The 21,231-nt window shown below is 40.5% G+C and overlaps 4 protein-coding genes and 3 long non-coding RNA genes across 12 annotated transcripts; 4 read left to right on the top strand and 3 right to left on the bottom strand.

Annotated features, from left to right (window-relative positions):
• The first annotated feature begins 29 nt into the window (after positions 1 to 29).
• On the top strand, positions 30 to 2,154 carry LOC124326270. 2 transcript variants are annotated; one of them, XM_046784999.1, is made up of 4 exons: positions 30 to 419; positions 488 to 612; positions 728 to 917; positions 982 to 2,154. In XM_046784999.1, the coding sequence occupies exons 3-4, from the start codon at positions 844 to 846 to the stop codon at positions 2,048 to 2,050; spliced, it is 1,143 nt and encodes a 380-aa protein (XP_046640955.1). In that variant the 5' UTR covers positions 30 to 419; positions 488 to 612; positions 728 to 843; the 3' UTR covers positions 2,051 to 2,154. The 2 variants fall into 2 exon arrangements, with proteins under 2 accessions (XP_046640955.1, XP_046640956.1); XM_046785000.1 differs by lacking the exons at positions 30 to 419; positions 488 to 612 and having other exon boundaries at positions 719 to 917.
• A 2,120-nt stretch (positions 2,155 to 4,274) lies between these two features.
• Positions 4,275 to 5,748, bottom strand: LOC124326278. The gene is made up of 3 exons (XM_046785008.1): positions 5,250 to 5,748; positions 4,972 to 5,182; positions 4,275 to 4,907 (listed from the first exon to the last, which is right to left on the bottom strand). Exons 1-3 carry the CDS (start codon positions 5,690 to 5,692, stop codon positions 4,428 to 4,430), a joined length of 1,134 nt encoding a protein of 377 aa, XP_046640964.1. The 5' UTR covers positions 5,693 to 5,748; the 3' UTR covers positions 4,275 to 4,427.
• Positions 5,749 to 5,841: 93 nt separating this feature from the next.
• On the top strand, positions 5,842 to 9,232 carry LOC124326747. Of its 3 annotated transcripts, none has more exons than XR_006915775.1 (4): positions 5,842 to 6,439; positions 7,382 to 7,738; positions 7,857 to 7,909; positions 9,113 to 9,232. It is a non-coding gene; the product is annotated as an uncharacterized LOC124326747 (long non-coding RNA). The 3 variants fall into 3 exon arrangements; XR_006915774.1 differs by having other exon boundaries at positions 6,512 to 7,738; XR_006915773.1 differs by having other exon boundaries at positions 5,842 to 7,738.
• LOC124326331 lies at positions 8,317 to 9,776 on the bottom strand. The gene is made up of 3 exons (XM_046785090.1): positions 9,545 to 9,776; positions 9,141 to 9,470; positions 8,317 to 9,073 (listed from the first exon to the last, which is right to left on the bottom strand). The coding sequence occupies exons 1-3, from the start codon at positions 9,619 to 9,621 to the stop codon at positions 8,455 to 8,457; spliced, it is 1,026 nt and encodes a 341-aa protein (XP_046641046.1). The 5' UTR covers positions 9,622 to 9,776; the 3' UTR covers positions 8,317 to 8,454.
• A 173-nt stretch (positions 9,777 to 9,949) lies between these two features.
• On the top strand, positions 9,950 to 12,713 carry LOC124326840. Its single transcript, XR_006915888.1, has 2 exons — positions 9,950 to 12,494; positions 12,570 to 12,713. It is a non-coding gene; the product is annotated as an uncharacterized LOC124326840 (long non-coding RNA).
• Positions 12,714 to 12,752: 39 nt separating this feature from the next.
• LOC124326702 lies at positions 12,753 to 13,669 on the top strand. 2 transcript variants are annotated; one of them, XR_006915709.1, is made up of 3 exons: positions 12,753 to 12,879; positions 12,966 to 13,221; positions 13,294 to 13,669. It is a non-coding gene; the product is annotated as an uncharacterized LOC124326702 (long non-coding RNA). The 2 variants fall into 2 exon arrangements; XR_006915708.1 differs by having other exon boundaries at positions 12,762 to 12,879; positions 12,950 to 13,221.
• A 1,668-nt stretch (positions 13,670 to 15,337) lies between these two features.
• On the bottom strand, positions 15,338 to 17,940 carry LOC124326376. 2 transcript variants are annotated; one of them, XM_046785152.1, is made up of 4 exons: positions 17,157 to 17,940; positions 15,743 to 17,097; positions 15,493 to 15,658; positions 15,338 to 15,427 (listed from the first exon to the last, which is right to left on the bottom strand). In XM_046785152.1, the coding sequence occupies exons 2-3, from the start codon at positions 16,504 to 16,506 to the stop codon at positions 15,511 to 15,513; spliced, it is 912 nt and encodes a 303-aa protein (XP_046641108.1). In that variant the 5' UTR covers positions 16,507 to 17,097; positions 17,157 to 17,940; the 3' UTR covers positions 15,338 to 15,427; positions 15,493 to 15,510. The 2 variants fall into 2 exon arrangements, with proteins under 2 accessions (XP_046641108.1, XP_046641107.1); XM_046785151.1 differs by having other exon boundaries at positions 15,348 to 15,427; positions 15,722 to 17,097; positions 17,157 to 17,939.
• Between the last annotated feature and the right edge of the window lie 3,291 nt (positions 17,941 to 21,231).

Here is a 21,231-nt window from a genome sequence, read left to right as displayed (position 1 = left end):
TGCTACACGTCGCAGTTGGGCACAGCTCTGGCTGAGCCGACGAGTTTCATTTAGTCCGAACTCCGAATCGTTCAGCCTATTATTATCATGAGCACGTTTGAAGCAAAAGTAATTTATCGTAATTAATTCCTATCAATGACCTTGAGAAGAAAATGCCACCAGCAGACTACAATTCGTCACATCATCGTCACATCATCTGCTTGAGATGATATTAACACGTGCGTCATCCATCCATTTTTGTCAAACGTATCGTGAATCAAGTTTAAGATTACGTTTTGAGGCAATTTGTTTCAGAATTAAATAGCTACCACTGACGCTCGCAGTCATAAAATGAAAAGCAATGCTTTCTAACGATTTCAAGGTTATGAAATGTAACAGGAGTCAAGCAACTTCACGTTATAATTGACTAGAATCGAAAGGTATGCTTGTGTCCTGGAACATTATCAACTCAAAACTATAAACTGCCGTTTTTTGTATCTACAATTAGGACAATTGCGCAACCAAATGACAATTTGCTGATTGCAGGCTACGAAAACGGAAAATCCAACAGATGAAAAACAGAAACCAGACATTCAAATCGACGTTCACTGAGAACTTTCTGACGCCCGCAAGGTGTGAACTATTTAATCTGATTTTTTTTTCCATCACTAGCGTGATCGTGGAACTTCAATCCATCCAGTTATAGCCGTTCTCTTACAGCGATTAACAGTCTCTAATTATCATCCAGTATCTAAAAACATCCATCAGAAACTAGAACAAGGTGAATCGACAAATCCTTTATAAAGGCTGGCTTTTTCCAAATGGACATTCACAGTCAAACCAAAGTTCTAATCGAAAAGTAAGATGAAATTCCATTGCTTGCCTTTGATAGTTGCCATTTTGTGCATCTCAGTCACCCATTCTGCACCGTGGCCCAGGTTTTAAATATTTATTCGAATAACTTTAGAAATTCCTATTAATTAAGACTCTGTTTGTGCACAGGGAAGACTCCAGTCTCTTGAAACAACAAGGAGCTGATGGAATTAAAAATGGCGAGTCCGTGAAACGTGCTGCCAATAACCGCAGATCAATGACTGGTGTTCCTTTCTTCGAAGTCCACGATCTGACCGGAGTTAAACACGAACACATCCCTCATGATGTCATGCCGTTCGAAGTCGTAAACATAGACGGCCACACCCACGACACTCTTCCGGCTGATATCATCCCCGTTGAAATTATTCAGCAAAATTCACCCGAAGTCTTTGAAGTTCACGATCTGACCGGAGTTAAACACGAAGACATCCCTGATGATGTCATGCCGTTCGAAGTCGTTAACATCGACGGTCACACCCACGAAACTCTTCCGGATGGTATCATCCCCGTTGAAATTATCCAGCAAAATTCGCCCGAAGTCTTTGAAGTTCACGATCTGACCGGAGTTGAGCACGATGATATCCCTGATGACGTCGTCCCTTTTGAAGTCGTTAACATCGACGGCCACACCCATGAAACTCTTCCGGCTGACATCATCCCTGTTGAAGTTGTTCAACCAAATTCAGCCGAAGTCTTCGAAGTTCACAACTTGGACGGAGTTGACCACGACGATATCCCCGATGATCTCACCGTGTTTGAGGTTGTCGATATCTCCGAACACACCCACGAGACCCTGCCGAAGGATGTCTTACCTGTCCACATCACTCCCATTGGCCCAGTTTCTGCTGGAGCCAGTGCTGTCAGCACAGATGGATCTGCCGTTTTCGCTTCCGCCTCCGCTTCATCGTCTGGAATTCCGGCCGGAGTTACTCGCACCTCATCTGGCATGTCCCGTATTAAAGTTGTTCCATCTTACGTCAACCGGATGAAGTTCCCTACCAAGTCTGCCGTACCTCATGTCGCTCCTGCAGTTGCCAGTGCCAGGCCTTATGCGAGGCCTTATGCTGCTACTAAAGTGAAATGTCGCCAACCGGATCTTTTCCCCTTCAGAGGACCTGCCACAGGCATGTTCAAATTCTTCTCAGATATCGTACGAGAGGAACTGTCTGATTGCACCGCTGGAGGACAAATGCATTAAAAAAAGAAATTGCCAATTATTTATTTATTAGAAAACCACTACTTGCTGCTGTACGCAATACTATTTATTTGAATGAAATAAGCCAGTAAATTTGTCACAATCAATCACTTTGGCTTGGAATTTTTTTACTGGTGTCCCATGGTATGGTATTATTGCGGTGGTTATTTAAATTTTAATGCCCATACCCAATGAAGTTGAGCCCAAATTTTCTAGGAACGAGATGCCCACGATTCATTCTCATAAGATCATAATAAGACGTTTAAGAAGGTTTTCTGAAGATAAATACTTAAATAGCCATTGTTTATATTTAACCACGTTGAATATAACAGAGCCTTTATGCTTGGAGGCTTTTAAAGAGTAGTGTTAACACAAGTGATCAATATGTGGTACAAGGAATTTAGAAAGGTATATTCCAGTTTTGAAGCCATAGCCCTCAGTGCTAAAAATAAGTGGGAATATTACACAATTTCAAAATCATTTTTGTGGTCGACGTGGTTATATCATTGCTTATTACTTCTATTATTTATGTTGGCGTTCCTGTTCAATTTCAAACAATTTTGCAAAGTTTGTAAAACACTTGAAGGTATTCTTGCATTACATATCCACCATATCCACTACCCGTCTTACCTGTGGACTGTTGATTGGTCAAGGTTAATCCATCATGGCCGCTGCATTGCGACGATTGGTCCCCTCATCACCCTGACAATCAGAATGTCGTCTGCTCTCTGCTAATTTTTGATACCTAAAAAAAAAACGCTAAAACGTGTCACGCCACGCTTCAGTTTTGTGGCTATAAAATATAAAAAAATCTAAGAGTGTAAACTATTAAAAGTGATTTATATCTCAACTTGTTCAATCTGTAATACAATAACGACCTGAAAAACGAATATCCTAAAAACCTAGACCTTTCCTACTAAGACACAAGTTCTGGATTGGGATTTGGGAAGCACATGGAATTCCTCATGCAACAAGTATGATATTCTAGAAGATGGTCTCCTCTGTGTTTTTAATCTTGATCATCATCGTCTTTTCGTTGTTACCTATGGACTTGGGAATGAAGTCAATTTCTTTTCAAACTGTGCTACCAAACTGAATTGAACGCTTTTGTGTCTGCTGCTGCATTTTTTCAGTAAATTGAACGAAAAATCACTCCTTATAATGTGTGTGTTGGACACTCAAACTAAAACCATTTCTTAATTTTATAGGTAGACTTTTCCTGCCCTTTCCCTCAAAATATTGACGTGAAGCTGCCATAAGTTTTAAAGCCGAAAATGATGTATGACTTTATGAGGTATGGGCTCAATGCCATTTGTTGCTTCCTTGTTCAGTTTTTGCAATGTGTTTCAAAATTTCACTTATGGAATGCACACGTTAATGTTTGCTTCCTTTTCGAAACAAAGCTTGGACTAAGGGGTCCTATTACAATCTCCTATTCAGCTTTTTTTCTGATTTGTTATTTCAAATTAAAGTAAATTCCAGCGACAAAGTCTTCAAAAATACCGCTTTTCTGTTTTCTTGTTAGTTTTTTTCTTGTTAACCAGCATTAAATATTTAGTAACATTTCCTTTTTATTTCCTTTAATCTCGGTGAATTTACTGATTCCCTGACATGAAAGTCCTTTCAATGAGAAATTGAACTTTGATGTATTGACCTCTCGGGCTGGGTTTCTCTCTCTTCGATATCATGATTGTGCAGTTCTGACGAAAGTGCCATGTAAACAAGTCTTTTAGAGCAGATCGGTTTTTTACTCTACGAACCGACAAAAGGAGAAAGTTAACAGGATACAACTCGTGACTGAGTCGTAGTACTCAATCATCATCGTTTTTCTTGCAAACCAGAGGCCAATTGCATAAGTAATTGGTCGTACCACCAAAAACAATGTTTATTTTTTGCTTGTTTTAAACATTTCTTTCCTTTCCAAGAGTGGCGTGAACTCTCTGTCAGTCCAGATGGAACGGTGAAAACAGGTGAAACCCGTCAGGTGTCTATTCGATTTCACTTTCTTTATCACAGCTCCTTAGAAAACAAACGAACGGGTGGGCCGTGAAGCAGTTTACTTTCACTGTAGAGCAGAGTTAACGATTAAGGTGTTCTCCACAGAGTTCACGGTCGTTCGTCTGTACACGCCCCAACTATAATTTCATTTCCTTGAACGAATGTCTTTTTTCTTTCTTCAAATTGTTACTTTCAATACTTTCCCAAATTAATAGAAGATAAGAATCAGTTCATTTTAAAACACATTCATCTAGATGTATTTCAGTCCAAGATGAGCACATATCGATATACATTTTAAAGCATTTAAAACTTGAATAGCAGTTGATTAATAATACAATGTTTTTCTCTCTTTCTCTTTTACTTTAGCCACTCTGGAATGAATTCAGTACGGTGGGCACTTTCCAGTCTGCTTCCTGTAACTTCCCAGAGAACAACTTTGCTGATCCCACATGGACGAAGGATTAAGCTCGACAGGAGTCACCGGTTTCTTGGTGTCCTTTTTCTTCTGTGGTGCCGCTTCAGCTTCCGGTTCAGGTGCAATGGTGGTGGTAGCACCGGAATTGAGTCTGGCGTTCCGGGTGGCCGTATTATTACGTGCGGCCGTCTTGGCGATCTTAGCGGCGACCGCCTTGACGGGCTCCTTTGAAACAACGCAGCTGACGGTACCGGTCGCATCGCGCGATACAACCTGATCGATGCTGCACGGCCCTCGTTTGCCTATGTGGTGGCATTCAGCTGGCACCGTCTCGGGATTCGGACTCCAGTAGAGGTGCTGCCCATCGGCAACACAATTGGCCGGAATGGCCTCGCAGGAAATGGTTCCGTTGATCATGACCAACCAGAAGTTCGGCGAACAGGGACCCTTTGTGGTAAGAACAATTTCAATTAGCAATCTAGATTTACTTTGAAGGGAGTGCCTGTTGTACCTGGAAATTCAGTTGGTAGCACTCGCCATCGTAGTAAACGAGGTGCCTCTCATCTTCGACACAGTCACAAGTTCCTTCGTTATTTTTGCCGTCATAGAGGACCTGATCCTTCTTGTCGGCGCAGGGGTTGACCTTTGCGTTAGCTCCGAATTTCAGGCATTTTTTGGAAGGAAGATGGAAAGTTTCGTGAGGAGATAGACAAGCTCGGGCGCTGTTAAACAGTTTAATTGCATTAAAATTTATGATTTTAGAGAATGAATTTACTTTTTTAAATTTACCCAGCTTTGTAGAGGATGCGGGTGATGTCTTCCAGGAGTCCCTTTTGGAATTTGTGTTCACCAGCCTTCTGGTCTGGGTTGATCAGAGTGGCGTCAATGTCCTTTGACAATCTGGCCACTCTTGGTCTGATCCTGGTTTCGAGATCCACCAAAGCGTACCTGATGTCGTAGTGGTCGTTGTTCTCAATGTCCGTGTCCATTTTCCTTTCGATGCGGATGAGTTCGCCGGCTATTTGTTTCCTTTCGTGTTCAGGATCGCCTTCTCCGCCCTCACCTTCTTCACCTCCTTCTCCTTCCTCGCCACCTTCACCTCCTTCGCCGCCTTCGCCACCTTCACCGCCTTCTTCTTCCTCCGATCCTGCTTTCTTACCAGGAGCGCAGTAAACTTGGTCAACAGCCAACGACAGGACAAAGAGGAGCGCCAGATATTGAGCCAACCGCATTTTGTTTCGTTTCGCTTATTCCGATGGTATTTGCAATAATGACGAGAAGAACGTCAACAAGTCTTTATATAAGGATCTAGAAGCCTACACGCTCTACCGAGCAACTTTGAACTAGCGATAACTGCATCCATTCACCGCTTGTCTCTTGCGTTTCTGTACCAGAGAGAAATGGAGGGAGGTGGGAATTTCCTTATTGTGATGGTAGAGAAATTTGTTGTTTTTTTTGTGTGTGTTTCTGTTCATGTTTGTTTCATTCCTTCCATCCTTTCTAATAATCAAAAAGTAACTGAACCGGTTTATTGGGCTAGTCCAGACGGGACAAGCGTTTGCGTGCAGGTGAACTCTTCAAAGAAATCGAAAGCAGTGAAAGTTTTCCTTCAATTTTTTTAATATCTCTTCTAGACGAATGAATCAATCTCTCGGCTGCTGCTTATTCACGCTGAAAGTTGATACGCAATTTTATTTGCATTCCAATTTCCTCTGATCACTCTTTTTTTTTTCTTTTAGGTTTTAGCAGAAAGAAAAAACTGGAATTAATATCAGATTGAAACAAACCTCCTGTCTGGGGAAACTAAGGTGATACGAATCATAATCATAATAACAATTTCCCCGTTGTGTTTTTGGTATGAAGTGCAGGGTATCAAAATAGGATCTCGATTCATATCTGACGTATCATGCACGAACTGACTGTGTAATCATATTGCGGTATAACGTGTTGACGTCATTCATTCTGTCGTTTTCGAGATGGTAAGAAGAGAAACTTTTCATCAAGATTTATGTAGTTTTTTTTTCATCTTTTCCTAAATTTTGCGTGTTCAGTAGGTGCAAGTCACGGATACTTGTGGGATTGTCCGACCAAACCCAGATTTTTTTTTCGTGATTAATTGAGTTCAATAACTTTTCACTTACAACCAAAAATTGCAAGTGCGACTGGCCTATTTTTAAGAAATAAGGCATTCGCAATTCGTGAGTAACCTCCGAGGAAGGGTGGGGGGCCTAATTTTTGTAGAGTTGAAAGTTGATCGTCATCCATCAGTTTGATTAAAAGTACGTAAAAAAGAGATTTAAAAAATGTTAGGTGTAGTAGGTTGATTGCATTTTGTAGCTACAAGAATTTCTCTTCTGGATTTCAGCAGTTAATGCTATACAATCCAGGATTCGAATTTGTTTTTTTAGTCGAGTGCTTTTCTTGACTATTTTTAGTCCCTCGGTTATTTTTGATAAATTTCCCTTTCTTTTTTTATCAGATTCAAATGTCTAAATTCAGAAAATGTCAGTTCTTTCATTTTTTTCCTGATTTTTTTCAAACTTGGTCAGTCAACAAACTCTAGAAACTGGTTAAACTACGTTAACGTTTCCTCTTCCCTGGATTGAATCGAGCGTGTTAAAAAGCCGTTTTCTTGGTGGATTACCTTGTCCTTTCATTTTTTTTTCGCCGTTATAGCTCTCGGGACATTTTAAAATATGAAATGCGGATATTGTAGTGTGTCAATTTTACTCGACAATTTCAACTTTAATAGAAATTAATAGGAGAAAGTTTTCTCGTTGTTTAGACAGTCCATAGATTTTACCCTTTCTGCGATGATGAGGTTATTTTCCTGTTGGCCAGATTTTCACTTTTTTCAATTAATTCTCTTCCTTATCGAAGAATTCCAGCCTCACGCTGCTCATTGTTCATTTTTACGCCAGGCGTGATGACGGGAGAGGAGGAGACGTAACTTTCTACTTGTACATGCATATCCTGGAAGACGAACCCCATTGGCAAAATTACCATCTTGGAGAGAGATGAGAGGCTGCCTGTGGATGCTGAGAGCATGTTGCCTTTATCAACAATCACCGTAGAACGAATCCACTTCAGATGAGCAGCGGATGCCGTTGCGTTTGAAACAGTTCCTCCTTCCTCATTGGATTTTTTGGTTTTCCCTTACCGAGTTGTCCCCCATTGGATTATATCCTTCGACGACACACTCCAGACTGAAAATGTTTCAAGTGGATTTCAAGTTTGGATTTCCATTTCACCGTGTCCTGAACTGCATTAACTCGTCGGTAAGAGAAAGAGGAAGTTGACATTTCTAAACACTAAAACTGGATTCCGGTCTGGTTTTTTTGTTTTGTTAATTTACTTTCGACGTTGTCGTGATTTTTACTTTCTGTCTTTCTCCAGGAAATGAAACACTGGTTATTTCACTTTCATCGTTCACATCACTTTTTAATGGGGTAAGCAATTTCAATTTTCTTTTTTTTCTTTTTAATTATTATTGGATCAGTGACAACTAAAGTCAACTGGTTTTTTATCATTCGTGAAATTGTTTGCGGGTTGATTTTTGTTTTAATTTTCTCATATTATCTCGAACAGACTGAATAGAAAGTTGAAAGATTTATCTTCGGGTTAGTTTGTAATATATTTCTCACACAATATTTGCATATAACATTTGATTGAGCTTACCGCTAATCATAAAAGAGGATTGGGGAGCATGTAACAGATAGTAGTAAAATATAAAATCTTTCTTTCTTTCTTTCTTGGTATCTAAAAAAGCAACATAATTTGAATTGCAACACTCAATGAAAAACTTTCAAGCCAAAAATGGAAAAGATACATTTCCATTTAGCGTATTTTTTTTTTGGAAGAATAGTGGACAGGAAGGCACATTATTTAAGGGAACCAAGCCCCTAAATAGTGAGACAGTATTGATTGTGTAAAGCACAAAATTCCTTTTCAAATGTGCAAATCTTTTCTAGGTTCTTTTTTGGGGTCTTTCTCTCTAAATTGCACATCTTTTATTTTGGCTTCGATAACTGCCCTGCGAGCAACTGGGTCGATCCCAGACTGAAGAAATCGGCGCCTCGGTTGTTGGTGCAGGTGTCGTCGGACCGGTTGCACTCGTTTTGACAGCAGCAGTGGCTGCCGCAGTAGCGGGAGCTGGGGTTGTTGTAACTGTAGTTGTCGGCTCTGGAGGGAAACTGCATTTGATGGTTCCACCGTTTTCTCTGGTGACGATCTGACCTAGACTGCAAGGGCCGCGCTGGCCAAGGACGTGACAATCTGCGGGGACTTTGACGGAATCGGGGCTCCAGTGGATGTGTTTGCCGTCGGCGGTGCAGTTGGCCGGAGTGACTTCGCAGGTGGGCGTGGAATTGGTCATGACCAACCAGTTGCCGGGCGTGCAGGGACCGCGGATGTTTTGGCTGTGGCATTCGCCGTTGTAGTAAACGAGTTGCCTGTCATCTTCGACGCAATCGCAAGCGCCTTCGTTGTTCTTGCCGTCGTAGAGGATCTGATCCTTCTTCTTGCAGGGATTGACTGCGGCTTTGGGTCCAAATGGCATGCATTTGTTTTGGGGGGCGTAGAAAGTCTCATCGGGATTCAGACAAGCTCGAGCTCTGCAAACGAATAATTTTTCAATTATTTAATTTATTTAGGATCGAATTGAGGAAGGATTTTTTATACCCAGCCTTGTACATCATCCGGGAGATGTCTTCCTGGAGTGTCTTCTGGAATTTGCGCTCACCGGCGCGTTGGTCGGCGTTGAGAAGTGAGGCGTCAATCTCCCTGGAAAGCCTGGCCATCCTGGGCATGAGTCTCATTTCCAGGTTGAGCAAGGCGTACCTGATCTCGTAGTGATCGTTTTTCTCGATATCCTGATCCAGCTGCCTCTCCATCCGGATGAGTTCTCCAGTCAACATTTTGCGATCCTGTTCAGGATTGCCCGATCCCGCTTCCTCCTCTGACGAATCGGCTGCGAATCCACCGAACAATGGCGAACTTCCTCCATAAGGTCTGCAAATGTTTTGAAAATTTCAATTCCAATTAATTTTAAAGCTATAAGAAATAATTTTCGAATTGGCACTGACTCTGGTCTGGATGTCACGAAAGTGAAGAGGAAAGTGAAAACGATGGCGCAGAGCGTGAATTGCTGGAACGATCTCATGATTTCAGATGAGTGTGTGATTGTCTTGTCTCGAACTCTATTCTCTGTGCTGGATGGACGATTAATGACAGCCAACTGTGTTACAGTCCGAGTATTTTATACTTTTCTAACCTGGCGATCCTGCCCCCCTCGACCGATCAAAGCTAGCCACCCACTTGCAGTCGAAAAAAATCTATCCGTGCGTTCATACCCGATAGCAAGTGGCCCGAGAAAAAGAAGGAATTCCGGCTGCTAGCGTGCACACACACACGTTAGAGAAATTTGTGTCGTGTAAGAAAAAAAGAAAGAAAGGACGAGAGAGAGAGAGAGAATTGTTGGTGGATGTCGTCGCCCGCCCCTTTCTAATTATTTGTAGCCCCGTTAGCGTCGTACAGACAAGAGCAACCGGTTTTTCTGTCAGTCATTTGCCACTTTTTAGCCTATAACTCATCGGAAGAAACTGAAAGTAGATACCAGTGAAAGTTGGATGTAGGCTATAATCTAAGGAGGTGTCTTTTGTTTTTTCTCCCAGTTTTTTTGTCGACGTGATTCGTTTGAGCCAAAAAAAACAAAAAAAAACATTTCGACTCCCGACTGTATGGAGTGTGAATGTTAACGGTGTCTGGAATTTTTTAAAAATAAATTTCAATGCTATAGTGAAAGTGGGGTAGGCTTTAATATCATTCTTGAACTTGGGAAAGATATTTCGTGAACTTGGGAAAATGATTACGAGGCTCTGATAATGACTAAGCTCAATCTTTTGTTTCGGTTTTCCATGCCGATTGATTTAATTAATCGACAGTTTTATCCGTGAGTGGGTTGGGCAATGAAGAGGCGAAAAATTGAATTTTTATTTTTAAAAAATATTTTAAAACTAGATATTTCTTTTCTCCGTAATTAAAGAGATGCTAGTTCGTGACTCCGTTTAATTAGCAATGTTTGATTTCGCTTTTAATTGTCGCAGCAAAAAGTTGTTGGTGCACTTGACAATTATTGGCGTTGCGCGCTAAACCCGGAATTAATTTGTACCTGTTTGGTTTCATCTGCGTGTAACAATTAAACGCATTTGGGCGACCGAGAAAAGAGTTTCCTGATTGCACTACACGCCGTGTCCACCGGATCATTGCAAGTTTGTGTCGTTTTTGGGAAAGTTTGTCCAAAACCAGTCGAGTGTGTCATTTTTTATCCCCTACTTCTTCCTCGTTCAACGCTTTTTGGTCATGTGTACTCTATACACACACATACACATGCAGGTATTTTACATAAATCGTTGACATACCGTCAAATTTTCTCCGATTGAATTCGACATTTTTCATCCGATTTAGACAATTCTTGGTAGATGGTCGCCATTATTTCTTGGTTTCTATGTCCCATCATCATTAGATTCGCAGTTTAGAAAACTGGAATCTACATTACTGGCTTTTTATTTAGTCCAGTTTTCGTCTCAGGCTTAATTTGCATGAGGTGGCAATTGAAATTCGAGAAGGGCGGGGATTTGGGAAAGTTTTCAATCCTTGACGTCAGGTTTTTTGTTTGTTGTTTCTTTCCAAGTTGATCTCCGTCCAAAGATTGGGGCATAACACAAACGCAAGTGATCGTTTTACACAATCAGGTGCGAATCCCAAAAAAGGCGTAACTGTCCTAATAATACTGATTCGGTAGGTTGTGTAAGCGCGTGGGCCTCGAGGCTGGGCGGGCATCGCCAGTAGCGTGAATGCACTTTGATATGCGCCTGCTGGCTCACGTATACGAATTGCACCGCCAGTTGGCCACGACATTATGAATTGGGCTCCCCTTTTTTGGTAGGTGTTAATTAATTACCTTTGCATAGTTTCGGGTCGAGAAATTTAATCTTTGCCATCGAATTTAGCGATTGTGAAGCGGACACGTATTTCTTTAGAAAAAAATTCAAACGGGTTTGCTATTTTATTTCTTGGAAATTATTTGTATCGACTCCGGATATCCGAGTCATAACAAGAATTTCGAAAATTTTGATCGATTGATTTGAGAAATTTGGTTATCGCCGAATTAGAAATGTCAAGTGAAAATAGATTTGATTAATTCAGAAAATTATTGACGCTAATGTTGCGTGCGTATGCGTACCCTGTAACCGTACGATAAAAATTTATTTTGGCAGCCAGCGAACTGAAATTGGAAATCTGTGCCCAAACAAAGTTTTGGAGGTGTTTCTTTTACTTTTTATTTTCTTTGAAATCAAGCACTAGTAGGAGAACTACTTTTACCTTTTTCCACCTAATCGAGAGCTAAGTTAATCGTATCGTAATCTCTGGAGCGACTCATTGCGTAAATATATCGTCGTCGTCTGTTGGGAGAGGTTTCCTGCTGAGCATTGCGTACTGCGTTCTCGATTGGATATATATGCAAATGATGTTGAGAGTCGATTCGAAAAAAAAAAGTCTTGACCGGAGATCGCTTTCTTTTTCGTGATTGACTTGACGAAAATAAAAGGTGCTTTGTTGTTTTGTTTTTGCTACTGTTCTCATTTCCAAGATTACTCTGTTTTTTTGTTGTTTCTATTCTTTCTTCTTAATTTATGCCCTCTCTCCTCTGTTTAATAATGGATGTCAATTCATTTAATTTATCGTTTACGACGAACTAGCCACAAATGAATATGGAGTGGTTTTTTTTTTTTTTTTTTTTTTTTGTGGGGGGGGGGGGGGGATATGATGGAACTCTATTTCCCCTTCGGAACTTGTGAACGGTGTATTTTATAGATGGCTAAAAACAATGCCACTCAATCGATTTTTTTAGTTTTCTTCTCTTTATTACCTTCTTTTCATTTGCATTGATCATTTGGCGAAATTTAGTTGTGTATTCATCGTTTCAAATCACAGGAATTTACATTCCCTCCTTCCTTCTTAGTCGTCTGTTGGGTATATTTTTTTGTCTTTACTACTACTTTGAATTCTACATTATTGGAAAAATATTAACTACCTTTATGCAATTAGGAAAAGAGACCAGAAAGAAAATTTCAAGTCCAGTACGCAGTTATTGTGAGCTGCAGCTCAACTACGCCAACACGAGGAACTACGCAAGCTTGCGCGACGATTGCGCGACGATTGCTGACCCACAAGAGCTCCTGCCCGTTCCTTGAGTCTGTACATTAAGCAAGTACCCAATTTCAGAACATGAAGATCTTATTGACTTATAAATAGTTAATGTATTACAGAGACGCTGTCAACGACTTGTGGAATGTGGAGTTTATTGGCGACATCACTTAGATTCGACCACTTTCCACGTTCCACTTCATAGTAGTTAGTAAGTGGAAAATTATTGTAAATGTAATAGTATTGTAACTGTAATTTATTAAAATTATTTTATTATACAGTATTTATTTGTAAAAGACACGCAAGAACGATATACTCCACGAACGATTGTCGACACCAATTGCCGTGCTGATCAGTGACACCTAGTAGAGGAATTTTGTACAGATTAATGACGTAACGACTGTTTTCCGTCGTCTGCATTTTCTTTAGTGGTGGACGAACGCTTTAACGCTTTCCTCTCTTGTAACTCACAATCACAATGGCTTCAATTTGAGCTTAATTTCTTACGACAATTTAAGCTTCAACATGTTCCAACTGGTGTAGTGTTCATTAGGTATTTTTAAAATTCCCATTTGTAGTGATCATCTCCTTCAGTGTCGTAGATAATTGTATCTTTTATTCACAGAAGGTTGCTGACGGACTTATTCTTTGACGGTTACTGACAGTTGTGAAGCCATCAAGCCAGGATGGAAACAGAGTTTGCTTTGATTTTCTATTCTCTCTATAAACTTATGTTGTGAAATATTTTTAATATGTCTGTATAAGTGTGCGCAGTTGAGAGGAGAAAGGAAAAATTTCCTCAGATAAGGGGAAAAGTGAGCTGACTTGTGTTGAAAGAACAGCAGCTCTACATAATAATACATTTAGTAAAAGTAGAGTTGGAATATTTTGGGATAGTCAAAGGTGTTTGTATCATATACTTTCAAACTCATATCTCTCAACTCATATGCGGAAAATCAAATAAAAAATAAATGATGTAAAATTGTGTTATATTTGCCCACCTCCACCCACAATTCCACCACATTTTACAATGACATACACATATACATATATACATACACTTAAGTTAACCCGTTGGCTGCCACGCCATACAACCAGTAGGTTATTCTTCTACTATTCTACGCGCCACGTCTGAAGGATCCATGACCAAGGGGGGACTTGCCATTGCTGACAAGTCCGGGCTGACACGGTGACAGGAGAAGATGGAATGCACAACCTCTAGAATCTATCACCGTATCGACAAGGGGGAAGTCCCTATGGTGCATTGCCTAACAGGGCCTTTCGGCAAATCTGGGGCTGGTGCGACTGTCCGACCCCGTGGCATGAAAACCACGAGACCGAACAGCGCGGCCCGTGCTAAGGAGCTAGGGGAGAACAAAGGCGTGGCAGCCAACGGGTTAACTAACACAAACGAAAACATATTAGTTATTACCAACAACAAATGATGATCCGCGCTGACATTTTGGAGATACCGGCGAAGTTTTGGTGTCAATCTTCTCGACGTCTTCTCTTCATTGCCTGAATAAAGACAAAACAAGTGTTATTAAGTGAAATGTTAATAAAAGTTACATAATACATAAAGGTACATTGATCTGTCTTTTTTTTTGCTCAAAACTTTACAGGCGCTTTAAAAGATAACTTAAAATTTTGCTTTTAACATTCAGAACTGTACACAAAACAAAGCTCACTTGCTAGTTTTATAAAAATTTTACGGAAGTATACCGGAAGTAAGCCATAGCGCTTAAACTATTGAGCTGCCGACGGAATAAACCACATAATCGTGATCTCCATGAAATTTGGGGTCGATTAGGTGTGATTTAAACGAAATCAAAAATTTGGCCAAAATCGAGAATTTTCCTGAACTATAGTTCAGGAAAATTCTCAAAACCGGAAGTACGCGTACGCACAAAAAATAACATGAACTTTACCACAAATTTTACGAGGATCACGAACATGTGGTTTTTTTGTTCCTCGAATGAATATTTACTGAACTACTGACTGAAATGAGAAAACCGGAAGTAGAAAAAAAAGCAAATATCGAAAATTTAACAAGTGAGCATTGTTGTCGGGATAGTTATCGTCAGTTTTCACTAAAAAATTTCCACACAATAGCTGCCGATAAATGTTAAAAGAGATTTGCAAAGTAACTGAAACTGACTGTTTTGACAGCTGAAAATGATCGAACAGCCATCTAGCGTTAGAAAAAAAGAAACACGTCTAACGTCTAACTAAGGATCACTTTTCCGCGCAAGAAGGATCTGATTTTGGAATTATGACACGGACAGAGTTCAACGCAAATAGATTACTAGTAGATAATCTACGAAAATAAGTCCATTGTCCGGTACCTGGCCATAATCCCGTGGTGAGTGACTGTACAGGTGTGTCACAGCAACTGAAGTGATCCAACTCGCCAGTTAAGCAAGAAAAGTTGTGTAGCAGCAGGCTAGCAGATAAGAAGCACTGAAGTAGCGAAGCTGGATGAACGTACTTCTTGAAGTCTTGAAGATAAGGATGGAGCAGAATGTTGGTGGAAGTCCCTCTTCTGTCAGAGACAAAATCCAGCATTGGCTCAAGGATGTCTGTGGGGATCTTGCGTGCTCTGTAAAAAAAAATGTGCTATATTAATGAAAATATAAAGATTCATAAAGCATATCAATCTTTACATTTTCTAAGATGCACACTGAAATGTTCATGATGAAAAACCGCAATCATGGAATTACAGCAACCAACAGCATTACTTCTCAGGTGGGATAAATTTTCTGATGTTAAAGAAAGATTTATGAAGTATAGCAGTAGCGTGGTGATAGGTGATATTGATGCTTACCTTTATCATGGAAGTTGATCAAGGATTACAGTTCAGAAAAAAAGAAACAAATGCTGAAAAATTACGGCCAGATTTCTTGGTAGCTGGGAGCCTTAGTGTTTCATTTCGACATTTCTGCTCAAGTTCTTTCGATGCCTTTAGAATTGAACGAGCTATTTCTTTGCTCCTGTAAACACATTAAATAGTCTGTTAAAAACTGCAATTTGCAATGACAAAATGTTATAATTACTTGTTGAGCATCCATGAATACCGCAGATATTTCCTTTGAAATCGTCGTTTTATCCTAACTTCATTCTGCAAATAGCACTGCGCCAAAGCAAAATCGCCGTCGTCATCTACGTCAATTTCATTTTCAGTGCTGCTGCTTCCATTTAGCGAATATTCACTGTCTGACTCCACAATTCCATACGGTGAGTATTCACTATCTGATTCAATGATAACACTAGACGAATCTTCACTTTCCAAGTCACTGAGTTCACTATGCGATCCCCCATGATTCTGGACGTTTGGTTCACTCGGATCGTCGCCACGATAATCTTCATTTGGTCTATTTTCGACGGTCAATTCGTCCTCACCGATTTCACAAATATTACAACTGTCGATTGGTATCAGAGGTGGGTCCGCGCTTAGGTCAACTGGAGTTATCGTGTTGCACGGTCCAATAACATTTACATTTGTTGAAGGAAGATTACTTGAATTGGATATGTTGTTGCTGTTGTTCACTAAGCTTCGTTTAATTGTTTGAGGCATTATTGATAGACATTCGGTGCAATAATTGCTTCTCTCCGAAGCAAGCAACAGACAATTTTTCGACCGATTAGTATGCGGAGGATTTAAAGGTGGTGAGGATCCAAGTAATTTCGGATCAGAATAGCCGAGACACTCTGGAATGTCGTCGTAAAACTTCAATAACGTGGTGACTTCACTGACCGTTGAGCATTGATACTTGAGAGTTTTGGGGAAAACTTGTCGACCTCGGACGAAATAACGAACAGTATGTGTAGAAATACTCATATCACTGACATATGCGTACTCGCCCACTATTATGGACTTGGTGTACTCGAAGTTGTTTTCATCTAGCCATTTAAACTTGGAACAAATCAATTGTTTTTTCTGAAGAAAACATTCTTGCCAGGACCATGATGGAGGAAGGATAGCTTCTTTAGGGTTTAACAATTCCCGGCGTGAAACAGCGAGTTTGACTTGACCAAAATCTTCAGCAGTCGGTAAAATAGGTCTTAATATTAGTTCTTGTTGTGAAACCTGTGGCGAGGGACCTTGATTAAGTGAACTGACACTTTGTTGCAAAACTTGGTTAATTGATGACTGTTGCTTGTTTTGAGGGGTATTTCTGATCTCATCATTCAATGTTTTGACAACTATTTTTTTCTAACTGCAGCCTTGGTGATGAAGATGGCACTAGAGATTATTTTCTGTTACTGTGGATTTTCTTTGGAACACCTGGAGATCTCTCAGGAAGAATAGGTTCATCACTTCGTTCTTTCTTCATCTAAAAAACAATGATTTCAGGCACAGTAGTAGTTGCCCCATCCTTAAGAGCCAATGGCCTCACAGCAATTTTCCTAAATTGTTGCACATAGTTCCCTGTAGAAAAAGGAAATTATAATAAATCAAAAAAATGTTCAAACATATTGTTTACTTACCAAGATAATGTTTGGGGATGGCTCCACCTACAAGCCGCCAAGGTAATGAATCACTAACTACTGTTGGTCTATCTTTACCCCGAGCAGTTGTTGTTTTTACAATATCTGCATCATCAAAGTGCTTGTGACAAACTGAGTGAAACTTTTCGAGTTTCAGATCATTCCGACCAATAAATTTCTGCCAAAGGTGTACTGTTTTCTCTTCCTTAGGTCTGAAAAAATGTACTTTTTCTTTGCATGATTCATATCCAGATTTGCAACCCTTTACATAGCATTTGGCACTCATCCTACATCAAACACAAACAAAAATAAACAAAGAGTTAAACATTGAAGAGAAATAACAATGACACATCCTTTGATATTTTGAGACAAAATAAATGAATAATTGTATCCAGCTTTAGGTCTTAATGAGTTTTGACCTATACATTTTTTCCAAAGCTTCAGTGTTCTTATCTTTTGGCTTGAAAAAGTACAATGTTTCTTTGCATGGTTCATGTCCAGATTTGCAACCCTCAACATAACATTTAGTATCCATCTTTAAATGAAAAGCACACAAAGTCACAAATTAGCTTATCACTTTTCCCAACCTTTTCTTGTGTTAAAGAAAAAGTAAAACTCACTCGAATCTCTATTTCCAAACATAGTTGATTTTTCAGCTTCCCATTGCTTTGCATTTACATACATCAGCAGACGACAAATATTCTACAACGCTACAACATTTAACTTATTTCTGTAATGTGTAATTGACTCTATGACTCATTTCTATTTTTACGTTATTTATTTTATTCTTATTGGATTGCGTAATTAAAATGAACTAGATGTATAAATTTTAATTTGTTTATTTCATAATGCAAGAAAAAATTAAGCACAGCAACACTGGACATATTGCGCACGAACCAAAAAAGCCCGGCAAAGAGAAATCTAGAGCCAACTCTTTGCGATTCTATCTTAATAATTCAAAAATTGTAATTATAAAATAACTTTATATAATTTTTGAATATGGAATTATGTTTGAAATATTATTTTGAATACGTTTATCGACAAATAAAAATGCTGCTGATTGAAATCATTTATAAAAAGTTCGAAAGAGAGCGAAAAGTTACCACTGCAAATGCATATCCAGGTTGGGCAATAGATATAAGACCTCGATCAAAATCCAAAATCAGTCAGCTATTCAGTGGAGCAGAACCTTTTCCTTGAATCTTAGCAGTTCCAAGAAAGTGAGCAAACAAGTATTTTATCGAGCTTATGCTATCGCAATCAAAGTTGAAAATGTCTTTCAAAAATGGTTTTCCATCAACATCGAAGCCTTTACCTGGTAGGAAAAAGGCGTACCCCAACATTGAGAGTCGTGCAGTGCCTATTTCTGTCCAAAGGTTGTCTAAAGTTGAGCCTCGTGACAATGACCAAAGTCTGTCCGTCTCACGATTCTCGACATTGTTAACACCGAGATGCCCATTACCATCGAAGATACCCGTAAGGAAACAGGAGGGCACTTTTCCCGCTAAAGTCAAACCAGCGCCGAAAGAACAGGCCAATACCGACGATAACGTCATCTTTTTTCACTGGTGTGAAACTTCCTCAAAAATCCCTGTTCGGGTTAAATCGTTGAATCGTACTGATTCGCGTCCTCGAAATACCATCAAAGAGGTGACGCCTTCTGGTAATCTTCCAGCCCAGACATTTGTTTCGTCGGCAAAGGGTGTGCTGGGTCCCAAATTTCCTGTGCGTAGTGTCCCACGGAATAAACCAATCAGTTCCGGCGATGCTATGGCCAGTACATTCCAGAAGCGCGTCCTGGTCAATCGGAAATCTAATATCCCAGTACGGTTGATACAGAATTCACCAGCAGGACGAAAATCTCCCGAAAATCATCATCTGAAAAAGTCTGATGGACTGTCTTGTGGTATGAAATGCAACTGCGTAATTCTACCGGCGGGTATACCTATCAAACGTGAGACTAAGCCCGTTGTTGCAATTCCTCTTGTTTCATCGACGGATGATAGGGAGAAAACTGGATCGTCGGATGAGTCTCTTGTTACATCGACGGATGATAGGGAGCAAACTGGATCGTTGGATGAGTCTCTTGTTACATCGACGGATGATAGGGAGAAAACTGGATCGTCGGATGAGTCTCTTGTTACATCGACGGATGATAGGGAGCAAACTGGATCGTTGGATGAGTCTCTTGTTACATCGACGGATGATAGGGAGCAAACTGGATTGTTGGATGATCCTCTTGTTTCATCGACGGATGATAAAGAGCAAACTGGATCATTGGATGAGTCTCTTGTTTCATCGACGGATGATAGGGAGAAAACTGGATCGTTGGATGAGTCTCTTGTTACATCGACGGATGATAGGGAGAAAACTGGATCGTTGGATGAGTCTCTTGTTACATCGACGGATGATAGGGAGCAAACTGGATCGTTGGATGAGTCTCTTGTTACATCGACGGATGATAGGGAGCAAACTGGATTATTGGATGATCCTCTTGTTTCATCGACGGATGATAGGGAGAAAACTGGATCGTTGGATGAGTCTCTTGTTACATCGACGGATGATAGGGAGCAAACTGGATTATTGGATGATCCTCTTGTTTCATCGACGGATGATAGGGAGAAAACTGGATCGTTGGATGAGTCTCTTGTTACATCGACGGATGATAGGGAGCAAACTGGATCGTTGGATGAGTCTCTTGTTACATCGACGGATGATAGGGAGAAAACTGGATCGTTGGATGAGTCTCTTGTTACATCGACGGATGATAGGGAGAAAACTGGATCGTTGGATGAGTCTCTTGTTACATCGACGGATGATAGGGAGCAAACTGGATCGTTGGATGAGTCTCTTGTTACATCGACGGATGATAGGGAGCAAACTGGATCGTTGGATGAGTCTCTTGTTACATCGACGGATGATAGGGAGCAAACTGGATCGTTGGATGAGTCTCTTGTTACATCGACGGATGATAGGGAGCAAACTGGATCGTTGGATGAGTCTCTTGTTACATCGACGGATGATAGGGAGCAAACTGGATTATTGGATGATCCTCTTGTTTCATCGACGGATGATAAAGAGCAAACTGGATCGTTGGATGAGTCTCTTGTTTCATCGACGGATGATAGGGAGAAAACTGGATCGTCGGAGAAAGCAGTAAGTATCGAAACTACTGTAATATTGCCAACAGAAGATGAAATGAGGGCTGCAAGGAAGAAAGCCAAAAAGGCGAAGAAGAACTTCGATTTGGCTGCCAGGAGACGGGAAAAGAGGCGAGTAGAGAAATTACAAAAATCTTTACTTTCTGACCAGCCAACCGGCAACCCGGGCGAGATCGACGTCGTTACGACGATCGAGGATTTTCCATCCGTTCCGACGTCTCTTCCCGCATTGCCAGAGATTGTAGCGGTCTTGGACACGGTTAATAATATACCTGATTATAATGGAACGACATCTCCGGACACTTGCATTGAGCCTGCTGATTTGGAAGTCTCTGGTGGGCAAATTAACTCGAGTAATGCAACACCCGAATCGACAGAGGTTCATCCCCGAAGCCACACCTCACCGTCTGAAATTGAGAAAGAAAGTTCGTTATACTCCCAGCAAATGAACGAACACTACGTGGAATACATTCGAATATCAAACTTGCCTTATGCAGCACCAGGCGAGAAAATCGTAGCCTTCTTTGAAAATCTAGTTGGGCCTGTGCGGTACTTCAGCATGTTTCTGGATGAAAACGGTATGTACACGGGCAAGGCATCATTAATTTTCTCCAATTCTGGCGATGCTTTCAAAGCGATGTCCCGCTGTCGCCTTGGCTTACAAATTCAGGGACGTAGGATACGAATGAAACTCTTTGGTGATGGATTGGAGCTGCATCCGGGTGATTTTATTTTACCAAGCGACCTAGCCTCCGGTTTCAACACAAGTTATTACATGCTGTAGGTGTCAGAGAGCTCGAGGTACCCTGGAACTTCAATTGAATTATTTTCTTTTCTTATGTCTTCATTGCAAACTTCTTTTTTTATCATTCCTGCCTCTTCTCTACCCTCGATTCTGCACCCATAAACGGTGG

This window comes from Daphnia pulicaria, chromosome 2, assembly GCF_021234035.1.
Source record: "Daphnia pulicaria isolate SC F1-1A chromosome 2, SC_F0-13Bv2, whole genome shotgun sequence".
Taxonomy (NCBI): Eukaryota; Metazoa; Arthropoda; class Branchiopoda; order Diplostraca; family Daphniidae; genus Daphnia; species Daphnia pulicaria.
Note: the sequence above shows the minus strand (reverse complement) of the source record. Positions and strands in the feature narration are given on the sequence as shown.